Raw genomic sequence first — 16,658 nt, 5'->3', positions numbered from 1 at the left:
CTTAACATTCAAGGTCTTAGACTCTAGGGGCGCATCAGAAAATTTCTTCTACGCTCACGGTCTTGGATTTTACAGTAATTTTCGTTAGACAAAATTAACTTTATTAAAAAACTATCCACTAAAGATGCAAGACAATTGGACTCAGTACAGGTTGTAGCATGAAGATCCATGGTACCTCTAACACCCTCTATGTCTCTGTCCGTGGGGTATGTTTGTCAAAAATTACTCCGGTCTACAACCTTGAATGAGGAGGGTTGCTATCGTGCATGGACAATTAAATCCCACAATACTTCATCCGCTGAACACCATACTCCATCTGCTGGATTATGTGCGAGTGAGTGACTATTGTTGACTGTGTATGGTATATTGTTGGAATATTTCCTACAGTGTAGCGAGTATTGTGATTCAAAATTTGGCCCCGTTATCCTGACTCATCATGCCTCGTTGTCTGTATTGAGTGTTGAAGAACAGCAAAGACACTGAGTCTGCTTTAGCTAACAGTAATAGTGATAACAATAGTGGCAAGGGACTAGATAACACCATTTGATTCTGTGGAAAATTTAGCCTAAGACCAATTTCTCTAAATATTTTATATACTTTTATGAACAGATAATATCTAGTGTCGGAGATAAGTATTCCATAGTTGTTTCTGGCTGATGGGACTACAGCTCACCATATACATTTTATTTTTATAAATTTGCATAAAATTACAATACAGGGGCCCCCCAAATTCGCGGGGGTTAGATTCTCAAAATGGCCGTGAATCACCAAATCTGCAAATAACATTTGAGGACCGGTGGGGGGACATTTTTACTTGTGTACAATGAAATGTGTACAGTATTCTCTTTATGTGTTTGCCCTGAGGATGATTACTTCTTTTACCTGTAGTATTGTATATGTGTGTGAGTGAGTGTGTAGACACACACACACACACAAAACACATACAAATAAATAATAATTTGAAAATACTCTCACAAATAATGAGAAACAAATTTATTAAAAATGTGAGTCTATTCTCAAGTCCGTGCTTTGTTAATAAAGTAATAAAGCACAGACTTCAGGGTAGACTGATACATTTTTAATAAATTTATTTCTCATTATTTGTGGGAGTATTTTCAAATTATTATTTATTTGTATGTGTTTTGTGTGTGTGTGTGTGTGTGTGTGTAGACAACTTTAAAACTACCCACAGATGATCTTGGGTACATCCAGGGTGTCATCCGTGAATAACTAAGAACCGCGAAGTAAAAATCCACGAACTTGGGGGACATACTGTATTCATCGGACATACAGTAAATTCTAACACCATAAGGTCTCAAGGCCCGAACTAAACATTCAGTAAATAAAATCTTACAAAACTATTTATTTTGAAGATGATAATTGACTCTGGATAAAATATTGGGTAAAAAATATGGATAAAATCTGGGGGTTTTTGGCCAACTTTTTTTCTAAAATCCATTACAGCCAAAAGAGATTTTATGTTGATACACTTTTTTATGTATAATTCATTTTAGAAAATGGTGATTCATGGAATTAAAACATAAGTTGATTAAAAATGTAATGATGAATTTCAACTAAATTTGCTATAACACATTTTTTCATGTGATTCCTTATATATATCTCTGCATATATAGACATTGTTTAAATACCAATATGTCAAAATGCAGTAGGAAATATTGCTTTGGTGAAAAAAAAAGTGTGCTGGCCGGCCAATATTCTGAATTCAGGCCGACTGTGAGGGGAGGGGGGGAGGGAGGGGGAGACTAGGACCGTGAAAGTGTTAAGGTAACCATAATTTTCTGTACAATGAATGTGACAAATATAAATACCCTAAACTTCTTCAGCTTCATATCACAAATAACAAAGACCTGATAACTACAACATTGCTCCAGTAGACTTACACTTTCACTATTGGATTTGGAAGCGACTTCTCTGACTCGTCGACCCACTTCACCAATCTGCAGCAGCAAGGTTCCTGAGATACAAACAAGTGTAATTACTACTGCCACTTAAGACACAGTATGTTTAATGATTTGTCACATTTCATTAATTCATTATTATGTAGCAAAGTTACAAAGACAAGAGGATCACTTACCAACCCTGGAGAGAGATGTAAAGATGTCCTGGCTGGTTTCCATGGCAAAGAAACTATAGACAGTGCGCCACATGTTGATAAATTGCTCTTGTGACATGGTGGGCAAAAAACGCTGCTCATACAGTCGGTAATCGCGGTTGTGGATGGTCGCTAACCCAGTGAGGCCATCGCAGTATTCTGAAAGTCATCAAGGGATAGATCGAGCAAAACAAGGACCTCATGAAAGAATGGAAATGGTTAGGAGAGAAATGAAAGACAATGTATAAAAATCAACAGGAAGGGACTAACCAGCACTACACGTCAGGGACTAACCATCGAGATAAGCACTACACGTCAGGGACTAACCATCGAGATAAGCACTACACGTCAGGGACTAACCAGTGTTGAAAACATAAATATGAACACTGTACCTTTTTTGGGGGAGGTGGCAGCTACATGTGAGTCTTTGTCATCCGGCACATCCAGGTCCACTTTGCCCTTCCCGTAGTCCTCATCTAGGAAGTCAAAGTATTCCTCTGCCTCCACGGCTGCTTCTTCCTCCACTTCAGCAGCTGTGGTACATGAAATGCTTAGCTTCAGGCACATTCAATCAAATATAAGCTTGCATTTTCTAGGTTTTACAGACACATTAGGGCAAGTACTGATTTCTAGTTCCTGCATTATTTAGATGCTAATGGGTTACCCCACCTTCTTAACAAGATGCTGGCCCACCTATGGGTTACTTCCACCACCAGCAGGTACACTCAGTAGTGGACTCTTGTTATTGTTAACAGAGAGAGAACCTGATCTAAACCTGGGACTGTTCACTTGCTGGATAGATGTTCTAACACTGAGCCAAAAAAACCTTAAGATTCAATGAAGACTTTTCACTACATCATTAATCTCTTGTACACTGTTGCTACAATTATGATTTGTTGTAGTCTTCTTTAAACAACTAAGTTTCCTACAATTTAAACACTTTTACATTACTAACGATAGAAAAATAATACATAAAATCTCTCCTGAGGAATTTTTAGAACAGAAAAATTGGAAATCACTTATGCTCACTAGGTACTTGTATACACCAATAAAATAGTTGGTACTGAGGGAGGACAAACACCGAGCCACATCACTAAAAAGTCCATTGGGCCATAAATATTTGTAACCAAATTACACACCAAGTTGGGTTAGAATCCACTGACAGGTATTCTTGTTATGGTGACCACGACTCAGAAACATAAGTACTTTAGAGAGCATTAGAGCCTGGGGGCAGAGCGTATTAAATGATGAGAAGATTCCCAATCAACTCTGAGTGAGGGAACATCGCCTCACTTGGGAAAAGGCAGGAGTTGCAATCCAGCCATCAGTGTTTACAGTGTGGATCTTACATTGGGGTATAAGCGATCATACATGTATACTTGTGTAACATGGGATCTCTCCTGTTGGGCAAAATGAAACCCATTACCACAGGAATAATGTTGGTTGTTGTAAGTCAGTTTACATTTTCCTCAACAAAAGAGATCAGCTGTTGCACCTACAGTTTCCTTATGGTGTTTATCTTTATATGAGAGAAGTCAAGCAAACCAGAGACAGATAGAGAGAGAGAGATGTCATGGGTCCTACCAATACCCTTCTGAATCTGATGACCAAGATAAACTTATGCTAAACTAACTTAACATAACCTTACCCAATCAAACCTAACCTAACCTAACCTAACCTAACCTAACCTAACCTAACCTAATCTAATCTAATCTAATCTAATCTAATCTAATCTAATCTAACCTAACCTAACCTAACCTTACCTAATCTAACCTAACCTACCTCCCAAATAGTGTTATGGCTTTTACTCAAATAAGCTGGGATGTTAATCTTCGTACACGATCCAAAGAAAATAGCATTTGTGATCAAGGTGACCCATTACCAAGAAGACAAATGCCTCTTTTTCTTGGTAATTATTCTCACCATTTTCCTCAACCTTGGGTGGTTTATCTACTTCATCCAGGCTCGGGGGAAATGCCAAATGGAGGTAATAGAACAGACGCAGCTTCCGGGCAAAGTCGCCACTACACAGGACCCCAAACAGCCACGCCACTGACCGAAAGCTGAGCACGTGTGTCCCATCGACGTCCAGCATCTACAGGAGAGAAGACAAAGTGTGAGAGAGAGAGAGAGAGAGAGAGAGACAAAGTGAAAGAACGAGAGGGAGAGAAAGATTGAGAGAGAGAGAGAGAGAGACAAAGTGAGAGAAAGAATCTGATAAATCAAAACTACACATGACTGATAACAGATATGAGACAGAATTTGTTGTACTAGCTCTTCCCCACTACTGTACCAAACTGGGTGGGGTAAGACCAGAGAAAACAACTAACATTAAAGGTGCTCGTCACGATGGAATCAGCACGGTCGCCCTGGCCCCAAGGTGACACGGCCAAGAAGAGCTGACGGAAAGTTTCATATCCCAGAGCGTAGCCTTCCTGGGTCAAAGGATTGCCGGAGTTATTTCTCTGACGAACTTCCTTGTCCTCTCCCCCTAAGATCTGCTCCCCTCGGACGTAGATAACAAGCTCCTGGAAGAGTTCAAAGGATTAAAGGTATATGAAGGTACAGTATATATATATTTTTTTTCCCTCTTATACAGCTGTGTGAAACTTCTAAAAACATAGAGACAGTGATGTAAAATGTTATCAAACTTTTGTACATCGATCAGTGATGGAGTGGTAACACGTTAAAGGCAACAGCTATCAATCAACCGGTTCATTTCTACTGTTTTATTCTGACATTCAACACAATAGGATACACCAACCCACTTTTAACTGTACAGTACTACAGTTATCACACTAACTCTACATTAGCATGGCTCATATTTCATTCTTTTACATACAGTGCAGTACACATTTCAGCAGGATATAGTCTCAGAAATACATGAGTGTGAACCTTCAAAATTACCTCTAAGTCAAATTGAGATGGGCTGAGGGGGAGGGGGCTGGGGGGTACTTATATAAATGGAAGATGACCATATCCTATGTTACCTGCCATATGAAAGACTGTACACATAGACTATCCTTGCCTTGATCAGTTCTTGGATTAGGATGGTCTTACTCTGGCTACTTCACATCTATCATCCAAGACGATATGTGTGCAGTACCGGTAAATTCGATGTGTTTCTGCTCTATTCCCAAACTTTTCTTATTCTCTACATTATTTCTGCACCATTTTTCCATCCCATTTACTGAGGTTTATTAGGGAGATGTTCAGAATCTACACTACAGTATATAGATGTATCTGTGTTGACCTTACATGACCAATCTTACTTCCAATGGTCAGGGGAGTCGTACGTAATTATCTCTTCCGTTCTTCCATTTCAACTCTGATGTTTATTTTGATACTCGTACTCCTGTGAATCTGTACTTTATTATCTATTATTTTTCCTTATCACCTCACTTTGGTATGGTATGGGTCGAGGAAAACAGAAATTTCAATAAAAAAGAGGAAATGGTAAAGAAAGTTGGGCAAGACAGAAGCAGAAAGCATCACCAAAAGGTCCTATCCCCCTCAATAAACCATCCCACTATACAGGTACACACTTCCTCATATCCTCACACTAAGCTAATGATAATTATGGACACATATCTTTTGCCAAGTTAATTTTTTGTTGTGGTTTAAGATAAATTTTTAGATATAATTCTATTCTCCTCCAGGTTTAGTCACAACCTCTGATACAGTCACCTTATGAGAATTACTTTCCTGTACTTATAAACTAAATCCATATATAGTAATTGTTGTATCCAGATTAAGGTGAGGCGCTCCAGGCAAGAACAACACGAGAGACAACGCGTCCTCGGGTATGTTTATTAACACCATTAGGATCTTCCAACTTCCTTCTTTTCAAAACAGAATACTAAGACATGTCAATCCACTTGTTTTGGTGTCGCCCGTAGCATCTCACATAATACTGTCACCATACAGGAATTACTGCACCTATACTTTACACCATTATCTCTTCTTGTTACATCTAGATAAAGAGAATACTTTCACTGTATACCTAATTGTGTTCTTGTACTGATTGTTTTTTAATTAAGTTTCTGATTGTGATTGCTAAAAGAACTTCCTGATACAACTTGACACTGTGTAGAGTTAGGATGACACGAAGGTATGGTATGTGTATGAACTAATTTACAAGTATTCTCCCTTCCATATCTTGTAGTATTCTCCCTTCCATATCTCGCAGTATTCTCCCTTCCATATCTTGCAGTATTCTCCCTTCCATCTCTTGCAGTATTCTCCCTTCCATATCTTGTAGTATTCTCCCTTCCATACCTGGCAGTATTCTCCCTTCCATATCTCACAGTATTCTCCCTTCCATACCTCACAGTATTCTCCCTTCCATACCTCACAGTATTCTCCCTTCCATACCTCGCAGTATTCTCCCTTCCATACCTCGCAGTATTCTCCCTTCCATACCTCGCAGTATTCTCCCTTCCATACCTCACAGTATTCTCCCTTCCATACCTCGCAGTATTCTCCCTTCCATACCTCGCAGTATTCTCCCTTCCACATCTTGCAGTATTCACCCCTCCATCTCTCCCTTTCTTCTAGTTTGTGCTTCCCTTGATCCACCCCACATACAATAGGAAAGAATTAATACCACAATATTCAGTTAACAAGAGAGAGCAGACATGACACTGATGAAGAGAGTTGATGGCTCTTCATAGCTCACCTTCAAGTCCTCCTCAGACAATATACAGTCAGCACCAACAGTACGTAAAGTGTTTCTCATGACGGTGTCCTCCAGGGTCTGCACAACCCGTAGACGATGCTTCACTCTCAGTCGCTCTATAGCAACGTTGGTGACGAAGCCGAAGCCTGTGTACGCAGCTTCTATAATGTCAATAATGTTCACCGTGGCCTGTAAAGTAGAGGAGGTCGTGAGTGTACTTCTGCGTGATGGAAAAGTTTGAGTTTACTGTATAATCAGAATGTTAAAAAAATAAAATAATCACACACACACACTTTTGAGCATTAAATTCAAGACTGAAGAAAAATAACCAACCCAACCCTTAAATTATTCTGGGATTTAAACATATTTCCAATTAAAGATACAACCATAAAAACACTTCTAGCATTCCTTAAATACTAAAATTATAAGGTTAGGTTAGATTGTGAAACACTTTGAGAATTTTGTTTAAAAGAATCTCGTGAGAAAACAATACCACAGCATCATGATATATTCTCACCTCTGGAGAGTCTGATTGCTTGTCTTCAGAGATACTTGACTTGCGCTTCCCATACCTACACTTGGGGGTGGTTATAGACCCTAGGTAGTCTGCCAGGACCATCATGGCTTCCCCTTCATCATCACAGTCTGTCAGGATAATACAGTATTATTTAGTGTCATTAGAGTAATATAATGCAATAAGATATGAGTAGTACTTTATTCATCAGAAGCTGTTGCATACTTCCTGTTGTATTACTCATGACACAGGCATCAGTTAGACAAGAAGGACACTCACAAGTTCCAGTCCCACCCTTTGTTAACCAGGACATTGCGTCTGTACCAAGATCCAGCAATGCAATAAGACTACACCAACGAACTACGATTTTATGACCTCGTGGCCTTAATTAAAACAACACTGCACCAAAGCTTCAATCCCAACTCATACTCTGGTCAGTCATCTATCAGTGTTGGCAGCACCATCCAACATACCTTTAATGATCTACTGTATTTACAAGGCACAACTGAGATCCCATTTGTATAGTCCCAGGTGATGGCAAACTAGAGGAGGAATACACACACACTCTCTCATTCTCTGTTACTCATTCATTTATCCTTCCTAATGGTGTTTATACTATTCTTGCGAGTTTTTATTTTCCTATTCTTTCTTCCATTCCATAACCTAAATATATTCTTCATTACAGTATTTAAATAATTCGTTCTTGGGTATTATACACCGCCTCATTATCCTTCAGATCCCTTCTCAATAACCTCCATCACTACAGCTCAATCCAATACAAAATTTCTCCATATAAAATGTTTCAAGTTTTTAATATAATTTCTATCTATTATATTTTCCCCACACACACACGTGCAGGAGGCGTTAGTATAAACAGAATGGGGGAAAATGATACGAGAAAAGATGACATAAGACATATACAGTACAAATCATTAACCTTCGTATCTACCATAAGAGAACCGTCAGTCAGTTAACCAGGAGGATGTTGACTTACTTTCCAATGTATCCTTGTTGACATCCAGTATAGCGAGCGCAACCATGAACACTACACGAGCGCCATCGTAGAAAAAACAGTCCACCACGTGTACTGCCGCTTCAAATGGCATGACACTGTCGGGAGATAAACGATAGCTATTACCCATCACTGCTGGCACGTGTGTTAGGTAAAGTGAAAGGACTTACATCATCAGGAAAAAATTTATCATTAACAAGAAGGAAGTAGGAGAGACGAGGCACACAGGCAGATGGAAGAATAAAACAAAGAAAAAATATAAACCATCCTCAGCTCCTCTGTGTGTGTGTGTTAGACAAAGAGTAACAAAGACTACATAGATGGGACGAAATGGTATATAAGAATGATAAACTGGACGAGATAAGTGTACAAGAAAAACTCACACGCAACAGGAAAATGAAGTGACGAGACTAGAAACAGTTAAGTTATACAGTACCCTCAACTTGCAAAAAAAAAATGACAAGAGGGAATTATTATTATCACCATTGATTATGGAACTGTCTGGGATTCATACTTTATAACTTCAAAATTTTCCCTAGCAAATACTACCCACGATTTATCCAAGACTTATAAGCAAATACCCACGATTTATCCAAGGCTTACAAGCAAATACCCACGATTTATCCAAGACTTATAAGCAAATACCCACGATTTATCCAAGACTTATAAGCAAATACCCACGATTTATCCAAGACTTATAAGCAAATACCCACGATTTATCCAAGGCTTACAAGCAAATAACCACGATTTATCCAAGACTTATAAGCAAATACCCACGATTTATCCAAGACTTACAAGCAAATACCCACGATTTATCCAAAATTTACAAGCAAATACCCACATCCTAATAACAAGGTAATACAGCGATATCTCCGTTAGCTGGATTCCCTCTTAACTGGAACTCTCCAAAAGCCGGAATTGATATTTTCCGCAGGTCATATTTTCTGGAAAATTCTGAGAAAATTTTTACAGTACACTGTACCCGGAAAATTCCAGGGACGAGGGATTTTTATTCTGGGGTTTGATAAATGAAAATCATGGGCATTTACTGGAAATTCAGAGAAAAATTTTCCAGTACGCGGAAAATACCAGGGATGGGGAAATTTGTCTGGTTTTGAGAGATGAAATAATGCATCATTCTGGAAAATTCCAGTACCCAGAAAAATTTATGGGATGGGGGATTTTTTCCATCTTTAAGGGAGTTTTCTCTTTACCCAGAAATCTCTCATTCTCGGAATTGCTCTGCACCAATTGTTCTGGCTAACGGAGATATCACTTCTCCTGAAAATAAAAACTGTAAGCAACCTAAGATTTCACCGAATGTTTAATTATCACGTACAGTTGTGGACAAATAAGAACTTGGCAGAGAGGGAGTATAAAACACATCTGTCTCATAATTAAACTAAAAAAAATAAAAATAAATTGGTGGTGTGGTAAGAAAATGGCAGAATAATAATCACCACCTCTATGTAATGTTGGCAAGTCTCCAACCTACCTCTACCCTCCCATGCACCCGCCTCCCTCCCTCCCTCCTTCAATGCCTGCCAATTTTTTTCGTCCACAATATATTTCAGAAGATAAACCAACCTCTCTGAACACAAGGGGATTAAGTAATATTTTTTTTTAAGTGTTGGAAATATAAAATAAACCATCCCATGTTTATGAGGAATATACTATACTACATAGAAATTCTGGCCTGTATTTTTGATGGTGAGTTTCTATGATTTTTCAGGTGTAAACAAACTGTGAGGCATTATTATCAGGATGCATATAAACTGTGAGGCATTATTATCAGGGTGTATACAAACAGTGAGGCATTATTGAAGTATAAGACATATTTTGCACTAGAACCTGGATGAAACTGAATTATGCTGACAATAATTCAAGGGAGGTAAGATTTAAATGGTTTGAAGGCACAAGAAGACAGTTTTAGTTGGGCTACCAGCAAGTGGTATGTGGGAGTGGAAAAAGTAAAAGACCAGCCAACATAAAGAGCTACACCACCTGACACTCACCTGAGAAAGAGAGTGAGGAACCACGACAACGAGATGAGAGAGATAATTCCGAGATCCGACAGCTTGGAGTGAAGGCCCGGCATGTGGTCCTGGATGAGGTCTTCCAGCACTCCCTGGTCAACTAGGGCTCCAACGACCCGGGTGTTGTAGTAGTCAGGAAGGAGTCGTTCACTGAGGGCGGCCAGAAGCCAGAATGACTCCTCTTCGTTACAGTACACGAGGAGGACTGATGCTACGATGTTCATGGCTTGACAGTAACCTGGTGTGGGGTACAGGTACATGAATCATTATTATATTCTCGAAAGACAAACTGAATTTTAATGGATAAATCACGAGAGAAAAAAAGTTAAGGTGAAATTAGGGTTTATGGAATGTGTACTACAATATATTTCATAAGCAATAATGACTTCAATTGTCAGTAGTCCGTCACAAGTGTCTCCATAGTGGAAGTGTAATGAGTACCAACACCAGGTCAGTGTTAATCATTCTTACTGGGATCAGATTTACCCCTCATAGTAAACAATGTCATTAAATAGGGAAATATTATTGAGTTGAAATCTATCTGTCATCAGAGACCCAATCTAGTATTTGAGTATGAGGTGATAATAATGAAGCACTGTACTGTAGTGTAGTGTAGTGTAGTGTAGTGTAGTGTTGTGTACTGTATTGTATATGTTAATGACTCAGTTTGTATAAAAAGTTGAAAACATGAGCAAGTGTCTATGGGGTGTATCTACTTATTGTGTCTAATCCTTACTGTTCATATTCTGGTCTTCTCTGCACCAACCTCCCCCCCCCCCTTCTTTCTGGCCTCACATACATTCTATATTAAACCAGCCACCACACACACACTGACTAATTCAATTGACATCTGAGCCAATTTAAACTGTTCATGGGAATAAAAATTACGAACTCAACTCAATATTTACCTCCAACACCTCTGAGTCACCGGAGCTTTATCCAGTGCCAATTTTTAAGGTGCCGGAGCAGTCAAAATAATTCCCGTTTCCTAAACCGTATCTATTGATGTATATATATATAAAATATTTGATCTAGTAGTAGTTTAATGTGCTTATCCTTTCAATATTGGTCACATATCTACAGCTCTTATGAGAGGAAATACATACCAACTTTTGAAAAAGTACTGTTTTTAGGTGTTTAGAAGTGCACCAGTTATCAAAGTCTTTTTACAATATTGAAAAGTCATAAAATGTAAACTGATCTGAAGGAGAGATTAATTATATGAAGATATATTCGGTTTTGTATTATTAATGCAAAATAAAGTTGATTGCTTGATTGATATAGATTTATATTAACATATAGAGCTTACTATAGCTTCATGTGTGAAGTGTGGTGGAGTGGAGTGGATGAAGAGGAATACACTAAAGTGGTATGGACATGTGCAGAGAATGCATGAAGACAGGCTGTCAAAAATAGTTTATGATAGCAAGAGAGAGGGGAATGTTGGGAGGGGTAGACCAATTGCCACCTGGGAGAAAAGAGTTAGAGAGTTTGTTGAAGAGAGAGCGGGCAGGGGAGGAAGAGTGTTTGAGAGAGCAAGTGAGGTGTGCAAGGATAAAATAGCCTGGAGACATTTCTGCCATGGCCACCCCCTGTTGGGGAGTTTCCGGGAGGGAACAAGGCGTCGGCGATATTGATTGATTGATCGAAACAGAGGTGCCGGAATGGCGTTCCAGTGAGCTCCGGCAGCACTGCCCCCTGACTTTATCCCAGTTCTTTAGAGGCTCACACTATGTAATTTAGAGGCCCTTGATCCCCAGCCTCTCAAGTCCTCTAATAACCTTTGACCTAAATATTTACTGACAACTGTTATCAAGGCATGTTATAATTATTCCTTTATTCACTTTACAACTCTTATCAAGGCATGTTATAGTTAATCCTTCATCAACCTGACAACCATCTTTAACCCGGCAACTAACCTATGGCAGGGTTCCTCCACGCATAGGCACAAAGAACACGTCTCAGGGCAGATATGCCTGTCTCGCTCTGAAAAGCAGGATGTTCAGGGAGGGATCGATGCAGGTCTCTCTCAATCTCATCGTTCGCAGGGCCTCCCCGCTTCAATCCAGCGACCACTGCTTGCTCGTAGTAGCCGGGATTTGTGGCCTGCTCGTTTATGGCACCTGCAAGTGATACAGTACTGTTATCATGGCAACTACAAGTGATATTGTTATCATGGCAACTACAAGTGATATTGTTATCATGGCAACTGGACCCAAAACATATATGGGAAGAGATAAATGGCTAAAAATGACAGTAGAATATTTACTAACCTGAGAATATCAACCATACTTCTCGCCTGACAGTGTCCGGCAGACCGTCCAGCACCAGGCGTAGGGTCTCAACGGTGCGGTACATGGACACTCCTCGACCATACTCCCCCCAGTGACGCTCCCACAGTGTCTCCTTCCTCTGCTCAAGTTCCTCTTCCTAGTTAGAAACAACAACAATGAACACAACTGGTAACTGGTTAAATAAGTTATCAATGAACACAACTGGTAACTGGTTAAATAAGTTATCAATGAACACAACTGGTAACTGGTTAAATAATTTATCAATGAACACAACTGGTAACTGGTTAAATAAGTACGGGTAATCAATTAACAGAACTGGTAAATACGTGCCTTACACCATACACTGCCTTACACCATACACTAGCTTACACCATACACTAGCTTACACCATACACTGCCTTACACCATACACTGCCTTACACCATACACTGCCTTACACCATACACTAGCTTACACCATACAATCTGTAACTCAGTAAGCTCTTGGGCCACAATTCACTCCACAGTAACCCATAAACTATATATGGAAACAGATTATACTGTACCATATTCTCAAACTGTGTGACTGAGGTAAAGGGGAGAACTGACTCATAATGATACAGCTTGGGTCTATTTTTGTTTGAGGTGACCAATGTGTCAAAAGAATGCAGGTACTAACTTCTACATCATCCAGTCCGGAATAGAGGGCTCTCAAGGGTAGAGTTGTGGGCTCGGCTTCTGAATTCTCTGTGACGACTGATCCGTTGTTGTCCGACGTGCTCCCCAAACCTGAAAAGGCAAATTGCGGGTTATTAACAACGCTCACGCCCTCTACAACGCCCATGCCCTCACGTTACTGAAAGTTTGGTCAGATGAACCTATCAGGCGTCCTCTTCAAGATTTCTTTATTCTAGCCACACCAACTTTACAGTATATACAGTATTGGAAGAGTATAGTTCTTTTCTATAACCCTCATTCATAGGCATATCTTACAAGCCTTAATACAGTATACTCTTTTTTTTCTTTTCTTTTTATCTCCCAATTTTGTGTAAGATATATCAAGGGATGCATCAGACAGAGGGGGAGGCAGGCAGCAATGAAAAAGAAGGTACACAGTGACAGGAAATATCTATGCACGCACACACACACACACACACACACACACACACACACACACACACACACACACAGTAACTCATATCCTCAATTTCTCAACAAAATACAAAATAAATCTTTATCCTTGACAATGGTCCACAGAGCATCGTAGTGTATCCAACTTCAACGGATTAATAAGAATTTGAGAGGAAAACTGTTACTTCTTACAAACCAGTGTCAGTTCCTCAAAACAGTGCTCGGTATTCTGGAAAGTGCCAGTCACAGTGCCAGATGACCTTAAATCTACAATTGTCCCCTAGAGAGTGCTTGCCCATCGACTACAGTTCAGAGAGTGAATAAGGCACCAAAATTACTATGTGATACAAGACAGAACCTTAAACCACCAAGGCAGGAATTGGCCTAGACCTCTGGAGACGACATTCTACAAAAGAGAAATCAGTTTTGCGACCCTTCTACGAGACAAGGGGTGGCAGATCCAACGTTCACCACCTGATGGACTCTGTCTCCTCCATTCATTCCTGGTATCTTTTAACAGCCACATACAAAGTGAATACAAACTAGAACTTCAATTTATAAAGAACAAAATATATGAAGAAATTATCTCCAACAACGACCATTATTACCAGATATACCCCAGCTACAAGAACAGGTATATAATTACTGTACACAGAACACAAAAAGTACAACTCCCTGTTTGTGGATCTTGTTCCTCAGATCCTGGCTGACTGTTTTAATGTCAACATAAACATCTACATTGAAGACAGCAACAACAGCGTAGAAATAATAAGACTAACACCGAACAATGGCTACTCCACCATGACAGTGTTACTACACTGTACAGAAGATCACTACAATGGCATCATTAGTGACCTGCCATCCCGACATACATCCACCACAACCGTATCATCCTTCAATTCATCACCCGCCCCGGTGGGTGAACTGCCATCCATCGACTTCTTCCTAGCACTACAAGGCAAACACCACCCACCAACAAGACACCTACCCCAGTGGTTAAGCAGTCGCCACCCGTCAACCTCTCTTCAGTGTGGGAATACAAACATCGCCCGCTAACCATCAACACAACACCTACCCCGGTGGGTGAGCAGCTGTCACCCGCCACCCTGTCATCAGAGTCAGAAGGTAAACACCAGCCATCATTCAACCTGCCACCAGCTCCGGCAGGTGAGCACCATCAGGCCCTCCACCAGTTACCAGTGACCTGTCAACAGGACTTTACCTCAAAGGTAAGAAAACAGTCAAAAGGACAACCTAGGCGGCTCTGTGTTCATTGTAAGCAAGGAATGAATAGCCGGAGCTGTGCTATAAGGTGCAAATTGTGTGAAAAATGCGTGCATGAAAGATGCACAGACTTTCTAACCAAGGAGGACTATGGCAGACTGTCACCTGGTGCTACAATACTCGACAATGTGATTAATATATATCTAAAGGCCCAACAGTATATTCCACTAGTACCAAAAAACACACCAACAGACCCGTGAGTTTGACGACTTTGAGTGTTTTACACATTGGAGTCTGCATCTGGTGTATATGAACTCAAGGTCATTGCTGCCAAAGATGTTGGAAGTCATAATTCTAGCTTTTAAAACTAGGGCTACTGTATTCTCCATCTCAGAGTCAGGGCTACATGAGACAGTTACAGATGAGAAAATCAAAATAGAAGGTTACAGTGTACAACATCTTGACCTAAACAGACATGGGGGCAGTTTGTGCTTATATAAGAAATGACTTGATCTTCAACCATAGATCAGATTTACATGATGACCATCTGGAGGGCTTATGGCTGGAAATATTATTACTCAAAACTAAACCCATCCTGCTAGGCATTCTCTACCACCCACCTATAGATGGCCAGTTTGTGGACAATTTTGCTAGAATGTTATTACACATTAACACCAATTGTGAAACAATAAAACAGGGTGATTTCAATATTTTGTTATAAACACGAAGAAAACAGTTTGTTTAAGAAATTTAAGTAAACCTTAGATATGAATGGCTTTAAACTGCAAGTTAATTCATCAAACCAGAAAACAAAGTCCTCAGCCACCACAATACATCATGTAATATGTAATAACCAAGACAAAGTCAGTCAGGCACAAGTCATTCGTGTTGGCTTTAGTGACCACTTTATTTCCCACTGCAGCAGGAAAAAGGAAAAGGACGATAAGACAAGACAACACAAGATAATCAAAACATGGTCAGTGAAGAATAACAATATAGAAGTGCTCCAAAATAAACTAGAAAATAATGATTGGTGATAAACTGGACAGCAGTAAACGTGGCCTTGGAGAAGTTCAAAACTACTTTTATTGACATTCTTGATGACATAGCACAGTTAAATGAGATGTGGATAAAAACTAGGACAGAACCTTGAATGACTGGTGAGATATTAGAATCCATCAGACACAGAGATCACCTCGCTTGTAAGATTAACAGAGGCAGACATGATTTCAAGTCTCACCAAGAATTTCATAGGATAACAAAGTACAGAGAGATATTAAGCAAGTGAAATCACAAAATTTAAATAAAAAGATTGAGGAAAATAACAATGAGCAAAAAAAAACTCTGGAAGCAACTAAGAACCCTTGAAGACTGCCACAGACCAATAGAACGTTCCAACTCAGTATTAAGCATTACTAATGCGATGTCACAATGCATCTCAATTTGCAAACTACTGTTTCTTAATTCCTTTTACCTACCTTACCTTATATCCCTAATGGCCACCCACTAGATGTGGCCATGCTGAGGAAAGAGGCCAGTGGCCTGTGTAAGATCTCTTAATTGTTCTTGATAATTTTGTCAAGAGCTATTTTGCAGCCCAGTATTGTTCTCTATTCCACAGGTTGAGCTGGTAGACTGTTTCATAGATCTACCAGCCTCTGTGTGAAGAAATATTTCC

General features: G+C 39.7%; 1 protein-coding gene across 1 annotated transcript in view; it reads right to left on the bottom strand.

The window, feature by feature from the left end:
* The window catches only part of LOC121869008 (TBC1 domain family member 9-like), a 41,226-nt gene that overhangs the window by 1,018 nt on the left and 23,550 nt on the right, over positions 1-16,658 (bottom strand). The window contains exons 12-23 of the mRNA XM_042370069.1: positions 13,305-13,414; positions 12,627-12,783; positions 12,273-12,476; positions 10,333-10,591; positions 8,300-8,415; positions 7,309-7,436; positions 6,792-6,980; positions 4,444-4,641; positions 4,037-4,208; positions 2,506-2,646; positions 2,096-2,272; positions 1,902-1,975 (exon numbers count right to left, since the gene is read on the bottom strand). Of these exons, the coding sequence (XP_042226003.1) occupies positions 1,902-1,975; positions 2,096-2,272; positions 2,506-2,646; positions 4,037-4,208; positions 4,444-4,641; positions 6,792-6,980; positions 7,309-7,436; positions 8,300-8,415; positions 10,333-10,591; positions 12,273-12,476; positions 12,627-12,783; positions 13,305-13,414 (1,925 nt within the window). The remainder of the gene's footprint in view (positions 1-1,901; positions 1,976-2,095; positions 2,273-2,505; positions 2,647-4,036; positions 4,209-4,443; positions 4,642-6,791; positions 6,981-7,308; positions 7,437-8,299; positions 8,416-10,332; positions 10,592-12,272; positions 12,477-12,626; positions 12,784-13,304; positions 13,415-16,658) is intronic.

Source organism: Homarus americanus, unplaced genomic scaffold (assembly GCF_018991925.1).
Source record: "Homarus americanus isolate GMGI-L3 unplaced genomic scaffold, GMGI_Hamer_2.0 scaffold24694, whole genome shotgun sequence".
NCBI classification, from domain to species: Eukaryota; Metazoa; Arthropoda; class Malacostraca; order Decapoda; family Nephropidae; genus Homarus; species Homarus americanus.
This window is presented reverse-complemented; position numbering and strand designations above follow the sequence as displayed.